The sequence below is a fragment of the Engraulis encrasicolus genome, chromosome 16 (assembly GCF_034702125.1).
Source record: "Engraulis encrasicolus isolate BLACKSEA-1 chromosome 16, IST_EnEncr_1.0, whole genome shotgun sequence".
NCBI classification, from domain to species: Eukaryota; Metazoa; Chordata; class Actinopteri; order Clupeiformes; family Engraulidae; genus Engraulis; species Engraulis encrasicolus.
Window position 1 is genome coordinate 14,987,950 of NC_085872.1, and position 23,638 is coordinate 15,011,587.

Here is a 23,638-nt window from a genome sequence, read left to right on the forward strand (position 1 = left end):
ACGAAACATTTAGATGTACTTTTAAAGAAATAGACAAACATATATTTGCCAAATCCCTTAATTTAGAGATAAGTAACTCACTTTCATTATTGCCCCACTATTGGTCTCCTCTTAACCTTCTTTTGCTTAATAATGACTCTCTAATTTGCATCTGCCGAAACACAAAGGGCAATGAGAACACAATCCCCCCCCTTGCAACATTGATGACAGCCTCCATACGCAATGTTTGTGTCAGACACAGCAACAGTCAGAAGTTGCTCTCTCTAAAACTATACTTAATCAGACAAATCTATTACCTGACTCTTGCCCTCAGGTATGCTGATCCACGTTTGTGCAGCAGGGAATGGAATGCCCCCATGTGTGGTTGCTGAGTGCAGCCAGATGATGTTAATCAGGTTAACAATTCTATGGATTGTAGCTACATAATTATGCTTTACCAAAGTTTTGCTGCGATAACTATTGTGTCACAACTTCCTACTACTGTACAGGCTACTCATCGGGGATATGTAGATGACAGTAGTGACTAGCTGGTTATTTCTGTCAATGAACCTCAACATCATCAGTACCTTTGGGCCTTCATCCAGTCGACATGGTACATTTTTGGTACAAGGCGATAAGACCATTAACTCAAATTCAGACAAGAGTCCCTTTGCTGCATGATTATATTTGAGAATCAAGTTTTTGGAAATGATACAGAATATAAAAAATGAAATATAATGAAAAGACAAACTCACCAAAATGACTAAATGTCAACCTCTACATCATCTTTGTACAGAGTTGGTTTAGTAGTACCCCCGAAATACCCCACGGCATCTCTTGCTTCATGATCAAAACTAAATCTTTGCCATATTCCTTCCCCCCCACCCACACCCCCCCTTCAGGTTCTGAAATGTTCAGAATAGTCTACACCGATTGGCTCCTCTGGGGTTATGAAACACCAATCACATCCAATCAGGCTTGAATTTATTAGATGACTGAAGCTGAGCAGCACCAAAAGAGGAGCTTCTTCATGTTTGTGTTCATACTGGTCTTTGGGATTTCAAATTTGGGTGTGTTAAAAAAACGTTCGGTCAGCTCGGTGTGTTCTCATCAGATGGGCAAAAGTAATGGGACCAGGGGATAGACCACAGCAGAGGAGGGGTCTAATTTCTCTCCTGCACAAAAACAGTTTCCTGCGGGCACAGTCCTGCTTCCTGCAGGGTGATGTCATAGTCCAAATGGGCAAGTTTACGACGGGGGAAGTTGGTGACAAGTTCAAAGCGTTCATTGGGGTAACCCTTGGATTGGACGTGTCTCACCAATGACTGCAAAGAGAATCAAGACAAAGTATGGTTAAAAAAGGTTTCAGTGAGCTTCTGTCACGACATCAAATTGGGACAGGAACAAGCAACCCTGCATGTGCAAAACAATACAAAACAAAGGTGCGTTTTATTGTACCCAGTAAATGATGAAAAATGCTTAACCCATTTTGACCTAGAAACTGCTAAGAAAAAAAGGCCTGTTTCTTCCTACGTGAGTGACATTATGCATACAGGCTCCTAAAACCAGAGCATTGATTAATTTGTCAGAAAAAATTAACAGAATTGTCAATACTTTATCAAACCGCCATTTCTTAGTCTCCCGGTCAAAATGGGTTAAATGGCCAAGCAACGTTGAATTTGTCGGTCTCTACTACCATTTCTCATAGGAGCTCCACCTAGTGTCCACCTGAAAATACGCACTTGCTGAAATGTGTGAGATTATGGGTGGATTCTAATATGCACACTACCGGTCCTTGCTCACCTGCCTGCTTACATCTCCCAGAAGCGCAATTCTAATGTAATTTTCGCACTTGCAACCAGTGATTATGTTAAGCTATGCTAATAATTCTGATAACAATAAATCTAAGTACTGAAAACACTGAGAAGAAAATGATATGCACATTCATGAATAATGCTTGGAAATACTGCAAATATGTGAATATCAAAAAAGGGAGGACTGTTCTTTTAAGTCTCATAGTAGGTTTTAGTCTGTTGCGTCATCTACCATTTAAAAAAAATAAACAAATGTATTTTTAGGGTAGATTTTAATATTGTATTCACTTGTATGTCTATTATGCCAATACAGCAGACGGTTGTATGGACAGGATGAGTATGCATAACCCCTACATCAGTGTTTCCCAACCAGGGGTACGTGTACCACTAGGGGTACGCGAGCACACCTCAGGGGGTACGCGAAAAATGTGATACTGCCAATTGAATGAGTATAGTCATACTGGGATAAAGGAATATATAGAGAGATCATCGGATAGGCGGTATTCATGGTACAACAAAAAGGCTTAGGGGGTACGCGAGTCAAAAAAGGTTGGGAAACACTGCCCTACATGTGTGAGAACAGGCCCTATCCAATAAATAGGAAGTCCATCCATTTGCTAGTGCGATTTTCCACTCACAGACTGCTTAAGTGGCCAGGAGTTTTTGTTTCTTCAAGTGGCTTTAACACACAGACGTTGACTGACTGACGTGGTTAGACCCTCAGTAAGCTCCCTCTGTGACCAAAACTCTGGCCCTACACTGTGGTCTGCCACAGGATGGAAAGCGATACTACCATATTGCCATTATCTGGCCACTACTTTTATTTTGTACCGAAATTGGTGCTTGTCGAAGACGTACTTCTTTAACACACTACGCAAACACAATCATGAACACAGCCAAATCCACATAGAGCACAGCGGGCATGCAAACACAATGTGTGCCATGCATGAAGTCAGCAACACATGCAGACAATACATGCAGAAACACACTAACCAAGCACCGATTTCAAATCACAATTAAGCTTGGCATCATGCCATCTCCAAATAATAAACGTACAGTGTATGATGGACCAACAGAAGTACTCACCATTAATTTAGCCTTCGCAGACAGCGCGATTTGTTCCCTTTGTCCATCTGGGTATCGTAACATTAGTCGAGCCTTGGGACCTGCAGAAAGTAAGACTGCTTAGCCTAACCATATTCCACCAAAAATACCTCAAACAGCTCATTAACACAGAATAACAGAACAGTGAACGTTTCAATAAAATCCTTTTGACTGCTTTCAAAATATGGAGGGACACCGACGTACCATCGTCATCAGGTTCACTGGCTGAGGTCTCAGAAGGTTGTGTGTGCGGTCCTGGCGAGGAATGGTTGTTCTCCCTGTGCTGTGTCTGGTTAGAGCAAGCCTTTGACTGAGGGTTCGATGTGCTGGGCTCCAGGTGGTTCTTTTTGCTTTCCTCTTTCCTGTGACTCGATTCTTTGTGGGGTGACTTCCTGTGAGGTACGGGGCTTTCCGATCTTGTGTGTGACGCAGATGTTAAGGGAGCGGCAAGGGCAGCGGCAGGGGCAGGGGCAGGGGCAGGGGCAGGGGCAGGGGCAGGGGCAGGGGCAGGGGCAGGGGCAGGGGCAGGGGCAGTGGCAGGGGCAGTGGAAGCCAAAGGTGACTGGTGGTGGCCATCCAACGAGTCCTCGCCAGCTCCCCCCTCATCGTCAGAGCCGTCCACGGAAATCAGGCCCTCGCTGTCCGAGAAAGGCTCAGCATCCGAATCGTCATCCGACCGGGAGTCTGGCCCGTCCTGCGCAGACTCATAGTGGGTCTCCTGGAGGGAGGCTCGAATGGCAGCCTCAAGCTGACTGTCCTCGCTGGCATCAATCAAACTCTCCTGAAGTATATGAAGTGGACAGGAAAGAGATGTAGAGTAGAGTAAGTACTTTCATTAATCTCAAAGGACACAAATACAAAACATACACAAAGACCTTATACACATAATTGAACATTACAGTAAAAGTATAGCACACTTGAGTACCGCCACACACGCTCTCTCTCTCTCTCTCTCTCTCTCTCTCTCTCTCTCTCTCTCTCTCTCTCTCTCTCTCTCTCTCTCTCTCTCTCTCTCTCTCTCTCTCTCTCTCTCTCTCTCTCTCTCTCTCTCTCTCACACATACACACATGCTCTCTCTCTCTCTAGCCCCCCCCCCAATGGTGTGCGGACTTTATTTTCTTTTTTCATGAACTTAAGAAACCCCATTTTCTGGGCTGAGTGCGAGTGCTTGACAGCCACTGGAGGAGGGTGATAATTAGGGAAAGGTTTACCGAGCGTGCTCTCTTTGCAGCAGGGGGCTGGCAGGACAGTCCATCCAGCTGCCCGTGCTCTGTCAGGAATCCAGTCACCAGGTCTAGGAATGAGGACACGTCCAACTGATTCCACTCCACCATCTTTTGACCTATTGATGACAGAACTCAAAGGTTACTAGGGTAGCGTGCATTATTGATCGCACCTTTGACGTGTGCTGCTGCGTATAGTCGACGCAATTTATCCAAGTATGGTTGCATGTAGCACGTACATGCGTCTGAGCAGAGGCTGTTAAGTAACACATATAAATTAGTTGTTTTTGTAAACATGATAAAATGCTATACTTTACACTTGACCACGATAAAGTGCCGATGGAAAACAGCTGATTGTTTGGCACAGATGTAGTCTTTAAATAGTGACATCTAACTAATGAACTGAGCTATTCCAGCTGCCTTTTCAGCTACCGCTCATCCAATTTGTTGTCCGGCAGCATTACAAGGCAGAGGATAAAAGGTGACGAGTGAAAAAGAAGGTGCTGAATTAGGTCACCAAAGCAAAAGTGCCATCTTTACAAAAATTAGAACTGCTTCATCCCAGGGCAAAAATGCACAAAAAAAGCTTGCACTACTGTCTATATTGAAAATATCTTATTAGCGTATAGTCAACGCAATTTAATGACAGTGACAGGATGACAAAAGCTTCTTTCATAAAAATACGCATCAGAGATTTACTTTCTAACATAGGCCTCTATTTATTTATTTAATACTATATCACTGCACTGCACTGCCACCAACTGGCTGAAAAATATATGCATGGACTGGACCTGCTGTTCAAGTTCAGCACAGACTCTATTCGAGTGCGTTTTAACCCATTGACACCTAAGACACCTGCAAAAAAGGGTGCTGAATGCCTGAGCCCTTTTCAAGTTAAGCTGCCCTCAGCCTATAAAAACCTAAATATCTCAGCTTCTGAAGCACATAAAAAATGCACTAAGTTGCATTTAAACGCTATGACCCTCATCATTCATTAGAATGTGTTCATTTATCCCAATGAAATGGACATTTTTAGTTAAGTTGTCTCAAATCTCATGAGCCTACATGTTGCGTAATAGAGATCCAGGAGCCAGGGCCAAAATTGTGCAACGCAACATCAGGCATCGATGGGTTAATATGCGACCTTGCCTCCTCCACTTGCTTCTCGTCATGATGACATCACTGACAACAGCATTATATTTCAATATCTTGCAAAAGCTCAATTGTAAAGTCTTTTTCTCATTTGCAATTGGGATGGTGAATGAAAAACAGCCCCTCAAAAGTTGTTGTGGCGAGGCTGACAGCTGGGAAACGTTATCGTTTTCTCCACGGAGGAGGGGCCAGGAGGCGGGACGAGGAGACAAGCACAAGTGGAGGAGGCAAGGTCACATATTGGGATGTACCATTCATGTTCAGATTGAAAAATTAGGTGTTCAAATGTTAATATATTGTATTGGCAGCATGAAATAATAAATCACGGATGGTGAAAATGTTCTGCTCCCCCTCACCTGTTCTGGGATCCAATATGGAGATGTAAGGAAATTTGTTCAGCTTGTAAAACTGTATATACCTCTGTCCCTCTTCACTGTCGTGGTACACCTTTGCAAAGGATAAAAGAAAGGACAGGTTATAGAATTGAAACAGTGATTGACATATTTGTCCACGTATGCTAGTGAGGGTAAGATAAACCAGTGGAATACAAGTAAGTACGGTATTTAGAACCACCTCACCTGCCAGAATATGAAGTGCTCTCTGATGATGGACCTGACGGCATCATTGCTCCACACGTCTCTGTTTAGGCACTGACAGGCAAAGTCCTGCACATTCTGAATGTTGATCATGAGCCATTTGTTGGTGAGCTGCCCACTGTCCTTTGCCTACAGTGACATATGAAGTAATAACAATGTCAATGGCATGCTACTGCAGTAGCGCCGTTGGCCTCGTGACATCACAGCACAGTTGCCTTCCATTTTGGACAATAAAAGTAATCAGATACTGAGCAACATTTTATTGGCTGTTTTCTGTATCAGTCTTGCAGTTTTCAATGCTTTGAAGTGCTTTTATTTAATTTAACATTCATTTGCTCCCGAAATATCCAAGGAAGTAATCGAAACTTAAAAAATGTGCAGCATCGATTATGGAACTTGCCGCATTGAATTGAATTGTCCATGCCCCGCATTGCATTGCATTGCCGAATCGATTATTGTTGACACCACTATGTTGCACACATGGCACACAAGGACAAATATATTGTTTTATCAGACTGTCCCGAGACTAGAGAAACTGGAAAGATCAGCAACCTTTAAAGGAACAGTCCACCCTTTTTTGATTTTCACATATTTGCAGTATTTCCCAGCATTATTCATGAATGTGCATATCATTTTCGTCTATGTGTTTCCATTGCCTAGTTTAACAGTATAGCCAGTATGGCAAACGAAGCATAGCAATGCAAGTCTATGGGGGCAAACAAAACATCATCAAATGTACTTATAAAGTACTTAAAAATTAATGTAAAATTCACCAGAGTGCAAAACAGCTATTTAATCCTGTCCTGTGATCATGTGTGGCTTGATGCTAATGCCTCCATTCACTTCCAGTGATTATGCTAAGCTATGCTAATAATTCTGATCCAATAAATATAAGTACTGAAAAAAACTGAGAAGAAAATGATACGCACATTCATGAATGATGCTTGGAAATAATGCAAATATGTGAAAATCAAAAAAGGTTGGAATGTTCCTTTAAAATACTCACTTCTGTCTAGCGACCACTTTGCTGGAGAGAAGAGCATTTTGTTAGTGATCTTGCACATTTTATGTAAATCCTTTAGAATGGCCAGTCTGTAAAGTTGAGTGTCTTTGTGTTGTGTTGTTCTGTTTAATTAACCATACACTGGATAAGCCATAACCACAAGATATTCCTAAAATAGATGAGCCATAATGGCATGCGTGAAAACGTGAATGGAAAAACAGGCGTCTTAAAATGGTAATAGACCTTTTCCTGTGCAATGACAAAAGGTGGTAAATCTGGTGGCAGAACCCGAAGATTTGTCCCACGTCAGTTTCATGATGTGGGTGATAAATTTGCAGGTTTGAAAATGCATTGGTACAAAACTATGGGCTACGCAGGCAGACCCTTCTCTTAATAACGATTGTTTTTAAGTATATATGTATTTTTTGGGGGGCTTTTTATTGCCTTTATTTGACAGGATAGTGAAGGTCGTGACAGGACGTGAGTGGGCAGAGAGAGATGGGGAAGAGTCGGCAAAGTACCTGGGCCGGAAGTCGAACCCGGGTCGGCCACATGGCAAATGGGTGCCCTACCATATGCGCCACAGTAGGGCCAATAACGATTGTTAAATGCACTTACTTACGCATCATTGTTCCAGTCTATTCACTAACTGAAGATGCGAAGGAAGTGCATGACGAATGCCCACCTACCTTTTCACCAAACACAGGCAATCTAACAATACGAGTCATGAGAATCTGCACCTCACTGTTGGTTATTGTATTTGCGCACCTTCATTTTCTCCATTAACAGATGTCGGTGTTTGACATAATATAGTAGGCAGTCGGCCGTAATGTCAATAAAATAAGAGTAATTGACGGACTATGTTTATCCTGTACGAATGTGCTGCAAGAAGCAGAGACGGGTCATTAATCAACCACAACTACAGGTTTTACTTATAAAAATAAACATGTTGCATGACCCTCCCCGCAGCAATGAAAAAAATGACACGACCCTACTCTACTTTCTTCTGGTGACCCCGAAAATAAATAACGAACAGTCCGTAATTACCATTATGAAGGTACACCAAGTTACACAACAATTCAGAAGAGATATGGAGGAAGTTTTATACATTCAATTGAACACCAACATTACAATGACATGATAAGATTTCGTACACAGCAAACCTTGTCATTATGAAAAGAAAACCACACAGCATGCAACTTGCTCGGAAATCAACGAGCACACCTAAAGGTGATGATACACAGGGCAACTTTTTCAGCAATGTTGCTCTGCAATGACATGAGTAAGCGGCCATGGGTAAGCGGTTAGGGCGTCAGACTTGTATCCCAAAGGTTACCGGTTCCACTTCCGACCCACCAGGTTGGTGGGGGGAGTAATTATCCACTTTCCCCCATCCTCCTCCATGACTGAGGTACCCTGAGCATGGAACCGTCCCACCGCACTGCTCCCTTGGGGCACTATTGGGGGCTGCCCCCTTGCATGGGTATGAATTCAATTTCATTGTGTGCAGTGTGCACTTGTGTGCTGTGGAGAGCTGTGTCACAAAGACAATGGGAGTTGGGGTTTCCCAGTTGGGCTTATTATGATTGGCTCCTAATTTTCAGATGCAATGATTGAGAAAATGTGTCCTCTGTTGATCCAAGCTCTCCTGACGAAAGTGCCGTAGTGATAAACTATAGTATCGTTGGCCAAAAGTTGCCTTGTGTATCATCACCTTCAGACCGAAAGTGCTACTACGCCATCTGCTGGTTGCAAAACGAACACAACACTGACCGTTTCAAAGCTCCCCTTGTGCATCAGTTCAATAGGTGGACGGAAGAGGTCAGCCAGTGTGCTCAGCTTTTTGTCCATGGGACTGCCATTCCTCAGCTCCTGCTCCTGCCTGACTGCAAGACAGACAGTAAACTTACACACCTCCAAAGTACAGAATGCTCTCAGTCTACGCTTTAAGATGCCCATCAAAAGCTCCTGACTGAAATAAAAAGTGCCCACTTACTGGTTTCTGTCTGGAAATCCCGGAAGCCGTCAAAAATGGATCGTGCCGGTCTTCGTCGCTTTGGTACTACAACAACAAATAGAAATGTCACAGACCAGTCTATGTAAAACAACCAAGTCATGTCAAAGTTTGTTGTGAAGAGGCTGTGTCTGGTTACCTCCAAATAATGGCTCTGGCTCCACCAGTATGTCTTGCTTTTGTGGGATAGGAGCGCGTACAGCCTCTCTATAAAAAAATAAGCTCAATGAAGTTAGTAGCACTCAATTACAGGCAACCAGGTCTATTCACCCAAACCAAGACTCTGGAGACAAGCTGCGTTGAGGTACTTTCAAGTGTCAGTATCACAGAGTGACATAATGTAAAAAGTACACACAGTGTCAGGACCAACTCACTCTGTGGGGTGACTTGGATGGCTTGATGCGCCGGCGGAGCTAGAACTGGTGCTGGGCTCTTCTGCAAGGGCTCCCCCATCCAGGAACATTGTCACGGCCATCTCTAGGTTATTGTTACACGCTTCCAGCATATGCTTCCCTACACTCTCCGTGGCCCCTGACAAGATATAGAGAAGAAGCAGCAAATTAAAAGAAATGCATCTTGTGATGCACTTCTGGAAAAAAGTGGGACAAAATGAAGCCAACATGTTAACTTGCCTATCTTCCCCCACTATCCCATGGACATAGGCATACATGGTTGACAATAGAGATGGATAGAAATGCATACACTTCCTTTCCTGGTGAACCAGTAGCCTGTAAGTAACAGGCTACTGGTACACTGCCTTCTCACGCCTCTCCGCAGGCGTGGTTTAGTCAAAAGATGCTTGCACGTGGTTGGAGCAGCCTCATATGAATGACATGGCACTTCGACCACTCACGTTGAAGCTTTGTGACGTAGGACGTGTCGTCACCTAAGCGCCGCCAGGTCGTACAGGTCGGGAATCAAAACAGTTACAGCGTGTTAGAGAAGAGACTAGCAGAGAACATAATGGCTGTAAATGACCGATGTCGTCTTTGCAAGGAAAATCTCAGGATAAAAGGTGTCATTACAAACAGCAGGATTTTCCAGAAGGACACTAATGCAAAATCAATCGAGGAACGGCTGGCAGAAATCGGGTTGACATTAGCAAATGTCCAGGAGCGTTCGTTTCGAATTTGTCAGAAGTGTTTTCGCTTCATTGCTAGGCTAGAAGAGAGTTTGAGTACTTTCAGAGAATGGCAAGACGCAGAAAAAGAACCGAATCACCCTACTATAGGCCTATCCAGTTTAACATCAGCCACGACGACCGCGAGTGCAGCAGACACCACCACCACCACGGCCTCGGCCTAGGCAATCGCAAGCAAACGGGACAGAGCCCGAACCCCATCGGAGCAACCACCGACCCCTGGCCCCCCAGCTCCGAAATTACCGAGGCCAGCAGCCACTGACAACACCCCAGCTCGACAAAGCGTTACAGAGGTGAGAAAATATATTGGGTTGTTAGACAATAACCAATGATTTGCGCCAGTGCAAATACAATAAGCATTTAGCCAATTTAATGGCTACTCAACCTGCTATGTTAGCTTCACGCATCAAGCCAAGTCTACTTAGCACCATGCCATGGTAAGATAATGGTAGACAACTGTATCGAGAAAATCTCAACTGTCTTTACAACTACTAGCTGTACGCCTGGTTTAAGCAAGTCTTGATTAGACGTGTGTGTGTGTGTGTGTGTGTCAGTGTATTTGAAGAGCTCTTTTCCACAATGTTGTAAATCCATTTTCAAAAATATTCCAAAATGAAGTGTTTTTGTAGTCTATTTATTGCTAATATCACTGAAATGTGTTTTATAATGTTTACATTTGTTCTGAAAATACCACATAACATTAAACCAGTTCCAATTTTTCCAAATGCTATCATAAAGTTGGATTTAAAAAATAAAATAGGAATAAAATGACTTCTCATTTTGGAAAAGAGCTCTTCGTTTGGTGTTGGTGGTGTGTGAGAGAGAGAGAGAGAGAGAGAGAGAGAGAGAGAGAGAGAGAGAGAGAGAGAGAGAGAGAGAGAGAGAGAGAGAGAGATCAGTCCACCAAGCTCACCAGTCCACACATTTGCTTGTGGTGCCCATCCCCCATTGTCACCCCTCTCTGCCCCTCTCCCACTTTCACAAGATATTCTGTTCATAGTCCTCTCCTGTCCATCTCCTGACCACAGACAACATTAGTTGTTGTTTACTTTTATTAATTCCCAACAGACCATTCAGGTACTTCCACATTTCCCAAGTAACCCATGTTTTATGTTGGTCTTTTTGATTTAACCGTGAAGTCAATTGAACTACATGTTGTATGAGTTGTGTTATATAAATACATGTTATTATTATCATTACTTTTATTATTGTTATTGGAGTATCTTAGAACACTTTCAGTGTTATGTGCATATACTAATATAGTATGCACTACTAATATAGTAGTATTTAAGTCAATTAACTCGTATTGTATTGTAAAAAAAAAAAAAAAAAAGTAATCATGTAAAAACTGTCCCTGACTATATTTTTTGGGTGTGTGTTACAGGTGGTTGTCTATTACCCCACCAGAAGTAAAGGTGGAAGGATGGTGTGTCCAGATGGCACAGCGGTAGTAGTGGAGGCCCTGGCAGAAAAAAAACTGGAACTGGGCAGCCAAAACAGATAACGAAACACCAAGAGCTGTTTGGACCACTCACAGAACACATTCAAAACATTCTGGAGGAAGAGTGCAAGAAGATATGCAGCCCTTTCACCCATTTCATGCTGGCCAATACATTGGCTGACAGTTTTAAGGCATTTTCATTTCAGAAATTGCAAGCAGATTTTCAGATTTTTTTTGTGATACCTCAGCATACTAAGATGGATATGTGTACCATGATGTGCATAATGCAGAAGTCACTTGCCCTACAACCAAGGACACTTCCAGGGCCCAAACACCTTACACTGAGACACAGCTAGAGACTGTTGATGGCCCATTGGTTATGTACCTGTGAATTTAACAGGCTCCCTCTTGATGTCTGTTCAGCTGAGTGGAAACAGATTTTAAAGGGATTGTATGGTGAATGTATATTCTATTCATGCCATTCAATAGTTTTTTTTAGTTTTGTTAATATTTATTATGTTTCTCTGTGCACATTATTTATGTCTTATCATTGTACAGTTAATACAACACCCAGATTGGCACAATAACACTTTTATTTACATATGTCACAATAAAAATATTTACATTTTCTCCAAAGACTTTTGTACATCATTATTTCCATTCTTGTATTTACATTGCTACCAACAGCATGTGATAACATTTTGCTAGTTGGACCAGAACTACTGCTGTGTTGCGTCTCAGTTTCAGAACTCATCATCAGACTCATCAAAATAGCCAGTGAAATCAATGTCTGGCACTAAGAAAGTGTCATCAGGGAGAGTTTGCTCTGTTTACTCAAAGTCACCAAACACCTCACTTATTATAAGTAGAATTTCTGAGCATGTCGTAGCCTACACACTGGTAAGTTGTTTGTTATGTAAGTACACAGATTTAATATGTATCAAAGATGTAAGGACTATGGTTGACTGCTGCTTCTATTAGCTTTGTTCCAAACCCGGTGCAGAAAGCCTTGCTTGTGACAAGTGGCATGTTTGGTACTAATGTACGCCTGTGTGCCTGCCTTAATCACTTCTCTCACTGTCTTGTCAACCCTAGGTGATCCTTTGATTGCATACAAGACTGCATGTGAGGGTAGAGGGTATTACTAGATACATGTTTCAGGCCAAGCCTGATGTTATGTCTATTTGGGCTCACTGTCACCCGGGTTGCATTGTGCATGTGTAGCAGCTTGATGACCCTCTCTCTGTTGACAACTTCTGCTGAAGCCGTCAAAGCCATGACAGGTGTGCCTGAAAGATAACATATGCATTCTGTTAGTCATCAATAACCAAACAGCTATAGGCCGGCTCAGCGGCCCTTGACGGGCTTTTGCTTCCCATATCTGATTTCTATTAATACTTTATTTATGAAGGCTTTATCATGTACTGGGTTTGCAAAACAATGGGGGTAGTTTTATTGCAAGGAGTCATAATTTGTTATGCCATTAACACTAACTGTTAACATTACATTACACTTAGCAGACGCTTTTATCCAAAGCGACTTACAGGAGGTTGAATTACTTTCAGAGGGTCAGTGCAATGTACTCTGAAAGTTAATACAATGTGTATTAAGTAGCCTACAGTAAAAACAACAGCAATAAAAAAACTGTAAAGGACCTAGACAAGGGTTAAGTAGGTTGGCAGATTTTTTAGAAGGTTTGCTATTAAGCAGTGAGTTTTATTTACAATGTCTGACCTTTCTTTCACAACTGAGCAGAGTTGTCCCAGGCGAGAAAAGCTCTCTCTCTCTCAATGCTGGATTCCCCTTTACACCGTTGCCCCTGAAACATAGAACGATCTCCGTGAGTACATTGAAATTGCTGGACGTTAGCACACCTTTAGCACAACTGGGTGGGGGAAGGGGTTTGTTCACACCGAACTTCACAAGGCTCTGGCGTCAGCACTGGGCATAGCAAACAGCGAAATGGCCTGATTATGAAACGTTTAAACTACGCCCAAACCAAAACAATCCCTTTACTTAATCTGACACTAAAGTTTCACGACCACAAGTTCAATAAAAACGTTCCAATAAGCCTTACGGGCGTCCAAGGGAAGTGTTTAGTCTGGGTCTCATTCCCATGGGGTATCTGAATCCCGAATCAAAATAGCATGAGTGTTTCTCCAGCACTCACGAGTGTGCTACATGAGCCACAATTTCACATAAAGCACAATATATAATTGCTAATTGTTTTTTCACTTACCATCTGTACGTGAACTTCATCCACAACAATTCCCACCAGGTTTTTTTGATAGACTTCAGAAGAAAGCATAGCCAGCCACTTCTTCTATAGCCATGACTCGGGACTGCTCCTCCTTTAGAGAATCAACTTGAGGTATTTTGGATAACACCGCTGAAATTGCTGCTTCCATCCCGACGCATGATAACTCCTCGCACGCCGCCATTACTGTTGTGATTCAGTGAGGGGGCGGGCACCATAGATGTGTATAGAAGACTAGATACGTCACCCCCTTCGCCGACAATTGAAGTCGAACGTCCGCACATGGCGGCCATCTTACCACAGCCAACTGGCGCACCTCTCTGCATTGAGTTGGTAGTAATGTATTCATCAGGTGACTGTAATTTCGTCAAATTTCAGCCGATTTTTAAAGCTTTTGGTTGTTATACGGTATAAACAAACTGAAGTAGCATATCTAGGCTATTCCTGATTCTGCGTTGTGATTAATATTTATATTACATCATATTAATAACATTAGGCATGTCTCATCATAGCCCTAGCCTATCCATGCAATTAAATAGATCCCGTAAATAAACGTACGACCTATCATTGATTCTTCTAAAAAGCCCCACTTGCCGTAGGCCTGCATTTCTTCCAGCAAGTCGTCTCTGTCCACAATTAATTGGCCCACCCGTGGCATTGCGTTGGTAGAGTGATGTCCTTACCAGATGACCGTATGTCCTCAAATGTTAGTGGATAGGCTACAAACAGTTTGGTTTGATAAATAGAAAACAAACGGAAGTAGACATTAAAAATACTGCGTAGTGAGTGATAATTCGAAATTTGAATAAGTAGGCTACCATAATTTGAAAAAGTAGCCTACCATAGGATTTCAAATAAATAGGCCTAAAGTAAATGACAAATTACCAGACATTGTTAGTAGCCTACATATCAACCATAAGTAGGCTATCACGCCATTTCAGCCTCACGTGCATGAATCCAAACATTGGCCTAAATACCGGTAGCCCAAATAAAACCACCTCTGCCTGCACGCATAAGCTCCAGGCCAAGACTCAAGTCTGCCACCTTGTGGATACAAGAGGGAATCACAATTCATAAACGTGTCACGGGCGGGCAGAGCTATTATCTTAATTGATTAACTTAATTAAGTGCACTGCCAAAAACAAGTAATCAAATAAAACCCATTACTTTTGTTAGAAAACTTTGTACTTTACTTAGTATTTTACCATTCTGGTTACACTTATCTCACTACAGTGCTGAATCATATTGCATGCTTTTACTTCAATGCATTGTCAATGTGCCGGATGTGCTACAAAAAGGTTTCACCTTACATATTAAGTCTTCTCCTTATATTTGTCCTCTCTCTCCTCTTAATAACAATAGTCAAGGTGTATGCTTGTGATATGGGCACCACTTAAAATACAGGTAATACAATTATTTATAAATAAAGTATAGGCCATGATTTGAGGTGCCACAGACAGCCCATGTCATAACAGCAGGCATACCTCTCAATCCTTTTTCCAGAGCCTATGTTACCCCTACAACATTATTGTAACAAAGACCATATAGTCATGGCTCTAAATTAACGTTTTTAGTCACCACCCAAAATGGCTTGTAGAGGTGAAGTCTTACTATCCAAACACGCACACACTAATGGGTCAAAGTGGCTAGTGAGTTTGGGCTTTTCTACCAGCCAAACTTAAATATCACCAGCATTTGTCCAGTTGGCTTGTTTTAATTTAGAGACCTGCATATTACTAAAATGTATAGCTTCAGCCAAGGATGTCAAACTCAGACCTGCGGGCAAAAATTGATGGGAATGAGTATTTTTGGTATTTGCACATTTGCGTGTGTACTGTATACTTTCATAAAAATTGAATTCGCCCCGCAACTTCATCCCAGATTTTGATTTTGGCCCCTGGTTAAGTTGAGTTTGACACCCCTGACTTAGGCCTCTTGGCAATTTCATAACAACACTTTATGTTGTTAGTAATATAAAAGTTAACAGCTCAAGCATATACAAAGACATCACCTCATCATCAAAGTCATTCGTTTAATGTCTTGTATGTATAAATCATAATGCAAGTTGTTTTCATTTAACAAACCAGAGAAGGCAAACCATATGCAACTACTAGGCTGTGCTTGAATGTGTTGTAATGGGCAGCTGCTATGATGGTCCACGGTTCAGAGGGCAGGACGAGTGGCTAGGCTGGTCTGGACTGGAGAGGGCTGTGCTGTGCTGTGCAAGACTGGACTGGGCTGGGCTTGGCAGCTGCTGGGCTGTGCTGGATTGGGCAGGGCTGGTAGATCAATGTCCTGTAAATCACAACACAAGTTGTTTTCAAAGAACAAGCCACAAAAACAAAACCATATGAAACTGAAACAGTGTGTCACAGAAGTGAGTACACCCTGGGGTGCAGAGTACCGGTAAGATAATAGGTTTAATACTGCCCATAACCCACATTTGAAAAAAAGCAAGGTCTGCTATTTAAATAGAAAACACTTACAACCACACCAAGCCATTTGAGACAAGTGTCCCCTGAGTACTTCAGAAGTCGCAGTACATGTAGTTGACATGCATATTCCTGTAGGTGAATTTCAGCTTTCCAATATTGATAGCATTCGTTCAGCCCCAAACCATGTCAGTCCCACTACCATGCTTGATTTTACACACCGGATACTTTTCTTTACATAAATCGCTTTTCACCAATATACATAATTGACATCATCAAAAGCAAATTTGTTAATCTTGACCTCATTAGACACAGAGTAAGATTATGGGTTGCTAGAACCATGTTGTGTGGTCTGATGACACCAAGATAAACAAAGCTGCTTTAGTGGTAAAAAAAAAAGTGATTTCAACGAAGAAAAGCTACAAGTCTGTAAAATCAAGCGTGGTAGTGGGGCATGCATGACTGTTTTGGGGATGCTTGAACAATGCCAATATTGGAAAGCTGAATCTCACAAAAAAAAAATGTACATGTCAATATGTGCTGTGACTAGTACCGAAGCAGATCACGATTCTCTCTCTATGGGATAATAACAGGGTGTAGGCCTACTCACTTTTGAGGTACATTTTGAAACAGTAATGGCTGCATTTAAAATTATTTCGAGTGAAAAATAAATTGAAGTGGCTGTACAAACTATATGCTGGCTACTATTCATTGTGTCAAGGTGAACTTTCTTAAAGGGACACTGTGTGAGATTTTTAGTTGTTTATTTCCAGAATTCATTCTGCCCATTCACTAATGTTACCCTTTTCATGGGTACCCATCAAATTCTAAGTATTCATTATGACTGGAAAAATTGCACTTTTCATACATGAAAAGGGGGATCTTCTCCATGGTCCGCCATTTTTAATTAAAAAAAATAGCCATTTTTAGCTGCAAAAATGACTGTACTTGGACCATACTAGAAAATATTTGTTTATTACTTAGTAAACTTTAATGTAAAGATCAAATTTGGCAATAGGCAGCCCAATTTCAATAAGCAGCATAGTTGCAGTACCTTTTTTGACCATTTCCTGCACAGTGTCCCTTTAAATGTTTTCCCGTGAACAGATAGACTTACAAATATGCAGAAATGTGTGCTCATTTCTGTGACATGCACTAAATTACTGGAGTGGCTGTGAGGGCCTACCCTTTCAGGGGGTAGGGCTGGGCTGGGCTGGGCTGTCCTGTCCTCAGTGTCCCGTCTTGTTCCTGTGTGGGGCTGGGCTGGGCTCTGCTCTGCTCTGCTGCAGCCCTTGGACTGGACAGGGCTGTGATGTGCTGGTAGTTTAATGTCCTGTACAAATAAAACATAATGCAAGTCGCTTTCAATAAATAAACTCGTGGAAGAAAGCTGCAACTGCTAGGACGAGCTTGGAATGGCTTGTGCTGGAAAATGGCTGTGAAGGGCTTTACGTTTTGCCAAAGATCCTCTCCGAAGTTCATATTTTTAATTCAAAACGAATTTCGATATTTCGATATTTACCATTAAAATGCATTTACTTTAAACCTGAAACCTGAAGGTGAGTTGTTCAATCAGTCAGTGGTGAAAGGCTATTACAGAGATACTGTAGTGTTATTAGCAAATGGCCCATTAACAGATAGTGAAATTCACACGAAACTTACCTGCATTAGGCTATTGTTTAGCGATTTCACAACAATTATTAATGAGAGGGCTCTTCAGGTGTGAATGTTATAAAACGGCCCAAGGCCAGTAGCAGCTAAACTGGTAGCTACAGTTACTGTTGTTTAGCCAGTGACAGGTGATAGGCGCTAAACTGTCATTTTTAACACGGTGGCATGTTAAATAAATTACTTTGCCAACTTATGTAGATAAGTGTTAGCAAGTAAAATGACTACACTTAGTCTAAAACGAGACATTAAGAGCACAATAGTTCGCTAGAATTAGCACGCTAATTTACACATTTAGCTAGCCTGATGTTTGCCTGAAGCCTAAACAAAGCTCATTTTATCAAAATCCAAAAATAACCAGTTATTTTCTTACTCTTGACGTAATCACGGGCACTTGTATAGCTTGTAACTTATATACACATCACATTTTCAGGCAGATAAAAGAGTGAACATTTAGAAAACTCGGCGGTCTTACCTCTGATTACATTTGGTGTAACGTGGATTCTGTTGACAGTTGGCTGTGGCAATATGGCCGACCTGTGCGGACGCGGTGGAATATGGGGTGACGTATCTAGTCTTCTATACACGTCTATGGCGGGCACAGCCGAACTACCCTCTCTGCCTGGGGGAAGGTGTCGCGTTCGATAAACGTCATACCCACTGAAATCCCTCCCTACGATCCTGATTCGTCGTGCTGCTCCGTTCATTTCGTGAACGGAGGAGGAGAGCGAATCACAGGTGTACCAGAAGGTTTGTGTAGCCCAGCCCCCGCCCTGGGCGTCAACACATAGCTTCTGGTTCACCAGGAAATACACTTCCGATTGTCCAAGGCACTCTCCAAGGCACCAATCGGGGCTCCCAGTCATTGCGCATGCTCTGCTCTGACATGCTTCTCGTAGACAAGCCACAAGATTCTTTGATTTCGTGTTCTATCTAGAGTTACAAAGTGAAAGTTGCACGACACTTGCTGAAGGTTAAGAACTGTCATGAAAATCAGTTCGACATATACAAGCCCAATCTTCGTTGTCCCAGATCAGCTACTTGCTCCTAAGTAATCTGACTGAGAAACTACACATTGAAAAGGGGATAATTAACACAAATTCTTCCTAAAACCGCCATATTGGTGCTTGACATAATCGTACGGGCTCACTGGGGAAATCGATCTAAGGGTTAAGAGGGTTAAAAAGTTACAAACAGGTTGACAATACACTAACATTTGTATTTTCTAATTGCAATGTGGGTGCTTAGAACGCGACCTGTATCTTTCTCAGCGAAACTCAATTGGAAATAGTCTAACTAAGCCTGCTAGCTGGCTTCATATTTGCAGGAATATGTTGCACTAAACGACGTCAATAGAGAAGGCAAAGAGAAACGCAACATTGTCAAGTGGGAGTTTCAGGCGTGGAGTTGTCCTAGGATTAGCAAATAGACACAGCATACGTTTGTTGACTGGAGTTTGGACAGGGTAATATGTTTGGCCTTTGAAGCAACTGAATTATCAAATCTTGACCATAAGCAGCAAGTGCTTTGGTTGTATCCTTAGCCAGTTAGCTTGCTAGTTAGCAGCTTCTCTTCTCAGTCAGGTCTTTTTTCCCCGTGCATGACACAGGGGGCAGTAACGTTAGCTAGGTAGTGATGCCCCGTTCAAGTTCCATGCACATTTTTCGGGTAGAGTCAGTGTACGGTTAGTACGTTGGCCCAAAACCTAACCAAATGCGCCAAGCTGTACGCTTTACAAAACAAAATATTTACCCGTTATGGCAGTAAACTGTTGTATTAACCCATTCAAGCCCGGTCCTGGTGCGTCTCCGAGTGTCGCCATCTTACCGCCACTGACAACAACACAGTACTGCGCTCGCGTACAGGCAGCTCCGCCCCACTTGATTCGTCAGGAATGGCCTCAGTTGTTTTACCATCAACAACCCAACTGGCTACGTAGACCACCGTTATCCCTGGCATAATCTAGTTCCCCCTGGTTGACGATCAACACAACAGGCAACAAAACGTCGGGATTGGGAATATAATCCTACTTCGTGGGGGGAAAGCCCTGAAAAACTCCTAAACATATGGCTTGGGTGGGTCAGGGGTCAAGTCCAGTTGGATTTCCAAGTTGATTTTCGCAGGATGACATATCCATATGATTGGCCTATAATAGGTTTCAGTAGGCCTACAGCCTATGGTGGTCAACCGTGCATAAGGGATCATAAATAACATGAGGGGAAATTGTCGACCCAGAGATTAAATTCTTGTTTTAAGTGAAAGGGTGAAGTTTGTCCCATCTGAGGACAGTGCTTTCTACAGAGTAGATTGAAATGATACTGTATATAGCTTAGGCAAGTGCTCTACTACTTCATCACTCATCCATACCAGTCATGTTATAGGCTACCTGTCATTTTTGCAAATGCATGCACTGAGACAATGCGTTTCATAAAATATAGGCCTATCCTATATGATACGGTACCATGAACAGGGTAAATCTATTTCATGACAAATCCTAGTGTCCAGAATGCAATTACTGCAATTTATGTTTGTGTGAAATCTATGCAAAGAAAACCATGTCACTCTAAAAGATACACCAGGCCAAGTAGTAATAATGAAGGAAATCCAATGAAAAAGACACTAATTCAATGCATTTCATTGTTATCTTTAATACATTCATTTTTAACAGTGATCCAAGCACTCGTAAGTTAAAAACAAAAAGAAACAAGCAAAATAAGAAAAGAAGAAAAAAAATCCCAAAGCAATGTTCTTGCTATTTTGTCTCTCAGAAAAATAACAGTAGGCCTAGTGGCCATGTCCACTGTCACACAAAATAAACAAAGACTCACCCACCTAGTGGCAGAAAATATTTTTTATCTGACAAGTTAGTCTAGCCCCACACCATAGGACATAATGCAGAAGGACAAAATCCAAAAGGACACAAAATCCATCCTTTATTCACCACCCTATATCTGTATCTGATTTTTTGCGAGTTTGAATCTGTGAAGCTTATCGTTCGAGAGGGCTTAGCACGGTGACAACATGGCTGCACAGTTATTTTCCAAACAACCATGCAAATGGTGCGGTGCCAAACTCAATTTTAATGTCGTGGTCGAGCTAACCAGGGTACTGTCACATGGTTTTATCTCTGTATTCCATAGCGTGCCCCTGAGTACAGTTAGCTAATTCATGGCAAATTGTGCCTGGTCTTATCATTCAGGTTCATGGATGGCAAGGCAAGGATAAATATACGTATACGTTTTGGGTAGTGTTGCACCGATACCATTTTTTGGCCCCAATACCGATACCCGATACCTGGCTGTGCAGTATCGGTCGATACTGATACCACCCTATTTGAAATTTATATACAGTCCCAAGAAAAAGTTTGTACACCCTTTGAAATTTCTTACCTTTCTGTTAAAATTGGTCATAAAACATGGTCTGATCTTCCGGAAATCACAAGAAGGAGCAACCAGAGTCTGCTTTAACTAATTCAACCCAAACATTGACAAGTTATCATATTTTCATTGGCCATAAGATGTAAACATTCACAGGACAGCAAGGCATAAGTAAGTACACCCTAGCATTCAATAGGTTTTAACCCTATGTTAGTCGCAATAACCTCAACCAGATGTTTCCTGTAGTTGCAGATCAGATTAACAAAACAATCTGGATGTATCTGGTCTCCCTCTTTAGAAAATGCCTCTCGTCAGCAAGGTTTGTGGGATGTCTGGAGTGCATAGCTTTCTTGACTTCATGCTATATAATCTCAATTGTTTTTTGTCAGGGCTTTGACTGGGCTATTCCAGAAAGTGTATTTCATTATTATGAAGCCATTCTAAAGTCGATTTGCTTCTAAAGTATGGGTTGTTGTCACATTTCAGCACCCATACTCTTGTGTGCTTCAACTGTGTGACAGACAGATCTCACTTTTTTTGTAAAATATCTCGATAAACTTCTGAGTTCATTGTTCCACTGATAATAGCAAGCTGAAAAGGGCCTGAGGCAGGAAGGTAGCCGCATATAATGATGCTCCCGCCACCATACTCAAAGGTGGAGATGATGTTTTGGTAAAGGTGTGGTTCTCCAGTTCTCCTCCAAACATGACATTGTGTGTTCCCCTGAACAATTCAACTTTGGTTTCAACGTTGGTCTACAGAATATTTTGCAGTAATTCTATGAAGCATATAAATGCTTTTTCGCAAACCTCAAAGGTGCAGCAATATTTTTTTGGTCAGAAACCCCATTAATTTTAGATTGGCAGAATGAATCCCATTTTTAGCTATTCTTGGTTACATCTCCTCTTCTGAGTATGGTGGCAGGAGCATCATTATATGCGGCTTCCTTGCTGCCTCAGGTCCTTGACAGTTTGCTATTATCAGTGGAACAATGAACTCAAATTTATTGTGATATTTTACAGAAAAAAACGTGAGGAAGTCTGTCACACAGTTGAAGCACACAAGAGTATGGGTCCTGAAATGTGACAACAACCCATACTTTAGAAGCAAATCGACTTTAGAATGGCTTCATAATAGTGAAATACACATTCTGAAATAGCCCAGTCAAAGCCCTGACAAAAACTATTGAGATTATATGGCATGAAGTCAAGAAAGCTATGCACTCCAGACATCCCACAAACCTTGCTGACGAGAGGCAGTTCTCTAAAGAAGAGGGAGACAAGATACAAACAGATTGTTTTGTTAATCTGATCCGCAACTACAGGACAAGTCTGGTTGATGATATTGCAACTAACTGAGGGTTAAAACCTACTTAATGCAAGGGTGTACTTACTTATGCCCTGCTCTCCTGTGAATGTTATGGCCTTATGACCAATAAAAATATGATAACATGTAAATGTTTGGGTGGAATTAATTAAAGCAGACTCTGATTGTTCCTTCTTGAGATTTCCGGGAAGATCAGACCATGTTTTATGATCAATTTTGACAGAAATGTAAGAAATTTCAAAGGGTGCACAAACTTTTTCCTGGGACTGTATATGAAGGGCTGTAGTGCATACTACTTGGTTGTAAAATCGTTGCATGGATTTGTCAGGCTGCTGCCTACCTTTGTGAAACAGGAAAAAGACTAAAACAAAGTGAATCCAGCAAAACGTTTTATACTTTTTAAATACCTCTATGAAATAACTAATTTCAAGGCTGTTTAAGTGTCATACAAGCACCTGTAAATGGTATCGGTGCGCTATTTGTTGGTACTCGCCAATACCGATACCACCATTTTAGTGCAGATCCACCGATACTGTTATCGGTATCGGTGCAACACTAGTTTTGGGGAAGTCAATTTTGTCTTCATTTAACATCCAAACTAATACAAGCCAAGCCACACACTGATATATGAACGGCCAGCTGTTCATCTTCATTTAGAAATTCAATGGCAGTTGTCCAAAAAAAAAAATGCGCACCATCTTATTGAACAGGTCACTACATATATTTGCCCAATGCCACATATGTTAATTCATTTTAATTTTAATCTATTTTAATGATTCATCAAGTGATTGGATTGCCAATTATGTAGCTTGGTGAGAGAGCACTACAACCATCTTGTTTACTGGTGACACCTGCATGTGTTGCCAACTATGGTGGCCCTTGCAACATGTACATGCAGTAGTTAGTCTGATCTTACCCATGTGAATTCAGGGGAAATGTATGGATGAAGAGGCCAGGTTAACAGGGATCTGCAATTTCCAAGCATCCGGTTCAATTTCAAAGCATCCAGCTCAAAGGGGGGGCAGAGGCGTGATCAGAATATCACAAATGGATGGATATTTGTCTTAGTCTGGGGTGTGAATAGGAGTGGGGTGGAAAGCGAATTTATCAG

General features: G+C 41.9%; 1 protein-coding gene and 1 long non-coding RNA gene across 2 annotated transcripts; both read right to left on the bottom strand.

The window, feature by feature from the left end:
- Positions 1 to 644: 644 nt before the first annotated feature.
- ubxn7 (UBX domain protein 7) lies at positions 645 to 19,829 on the bottom strand. The gene is made up of 11 exons (XM_063218796.1): positions 19,577 to 19,829; positions 9,260 to 9,416; positions 9,025 to 9,092; positions 8,868 to 8,933; positions 8,645 to 8,757; positions 5,851 to 5,997; positions 5,629 to 5,719; positions 4,109 to 4,239; positions 3,102 to 3,678; positions 2,880 to 2,959; positions 645 to 1,304 (listed from the first exon to the last, which is right to left on the bottom strand). Exons 1-11 carry the CDS (start codon positions 19,644 to 19,646, stop codon positions 1,143 to 1,145), a joined length of 1,662 nt encoding a protein of 553 aa, XP_063074866.1. The 5' UTR covers positions 19,647 to 19,829; the 3' UTR covers positions 645 to 1,142.
- Positions 12,369 to 13,918, bottom strand: LOC134466322 (uncharacterized). The gene is made up of 3 exons (XR_010038273.1): positions 13,707 to 13,918; positions 13,202 to 13,286; positions 12,369 to 12,756 (listed from the first exon to the last, which is right to left on the bottom strand). It is a non-coding gene; the product is annotated as an uncharacterized LOC134466322 (long non-coding RNA).
- Positions 19,830 to 23,638: the final 3,809 nt, after the last annotated feature.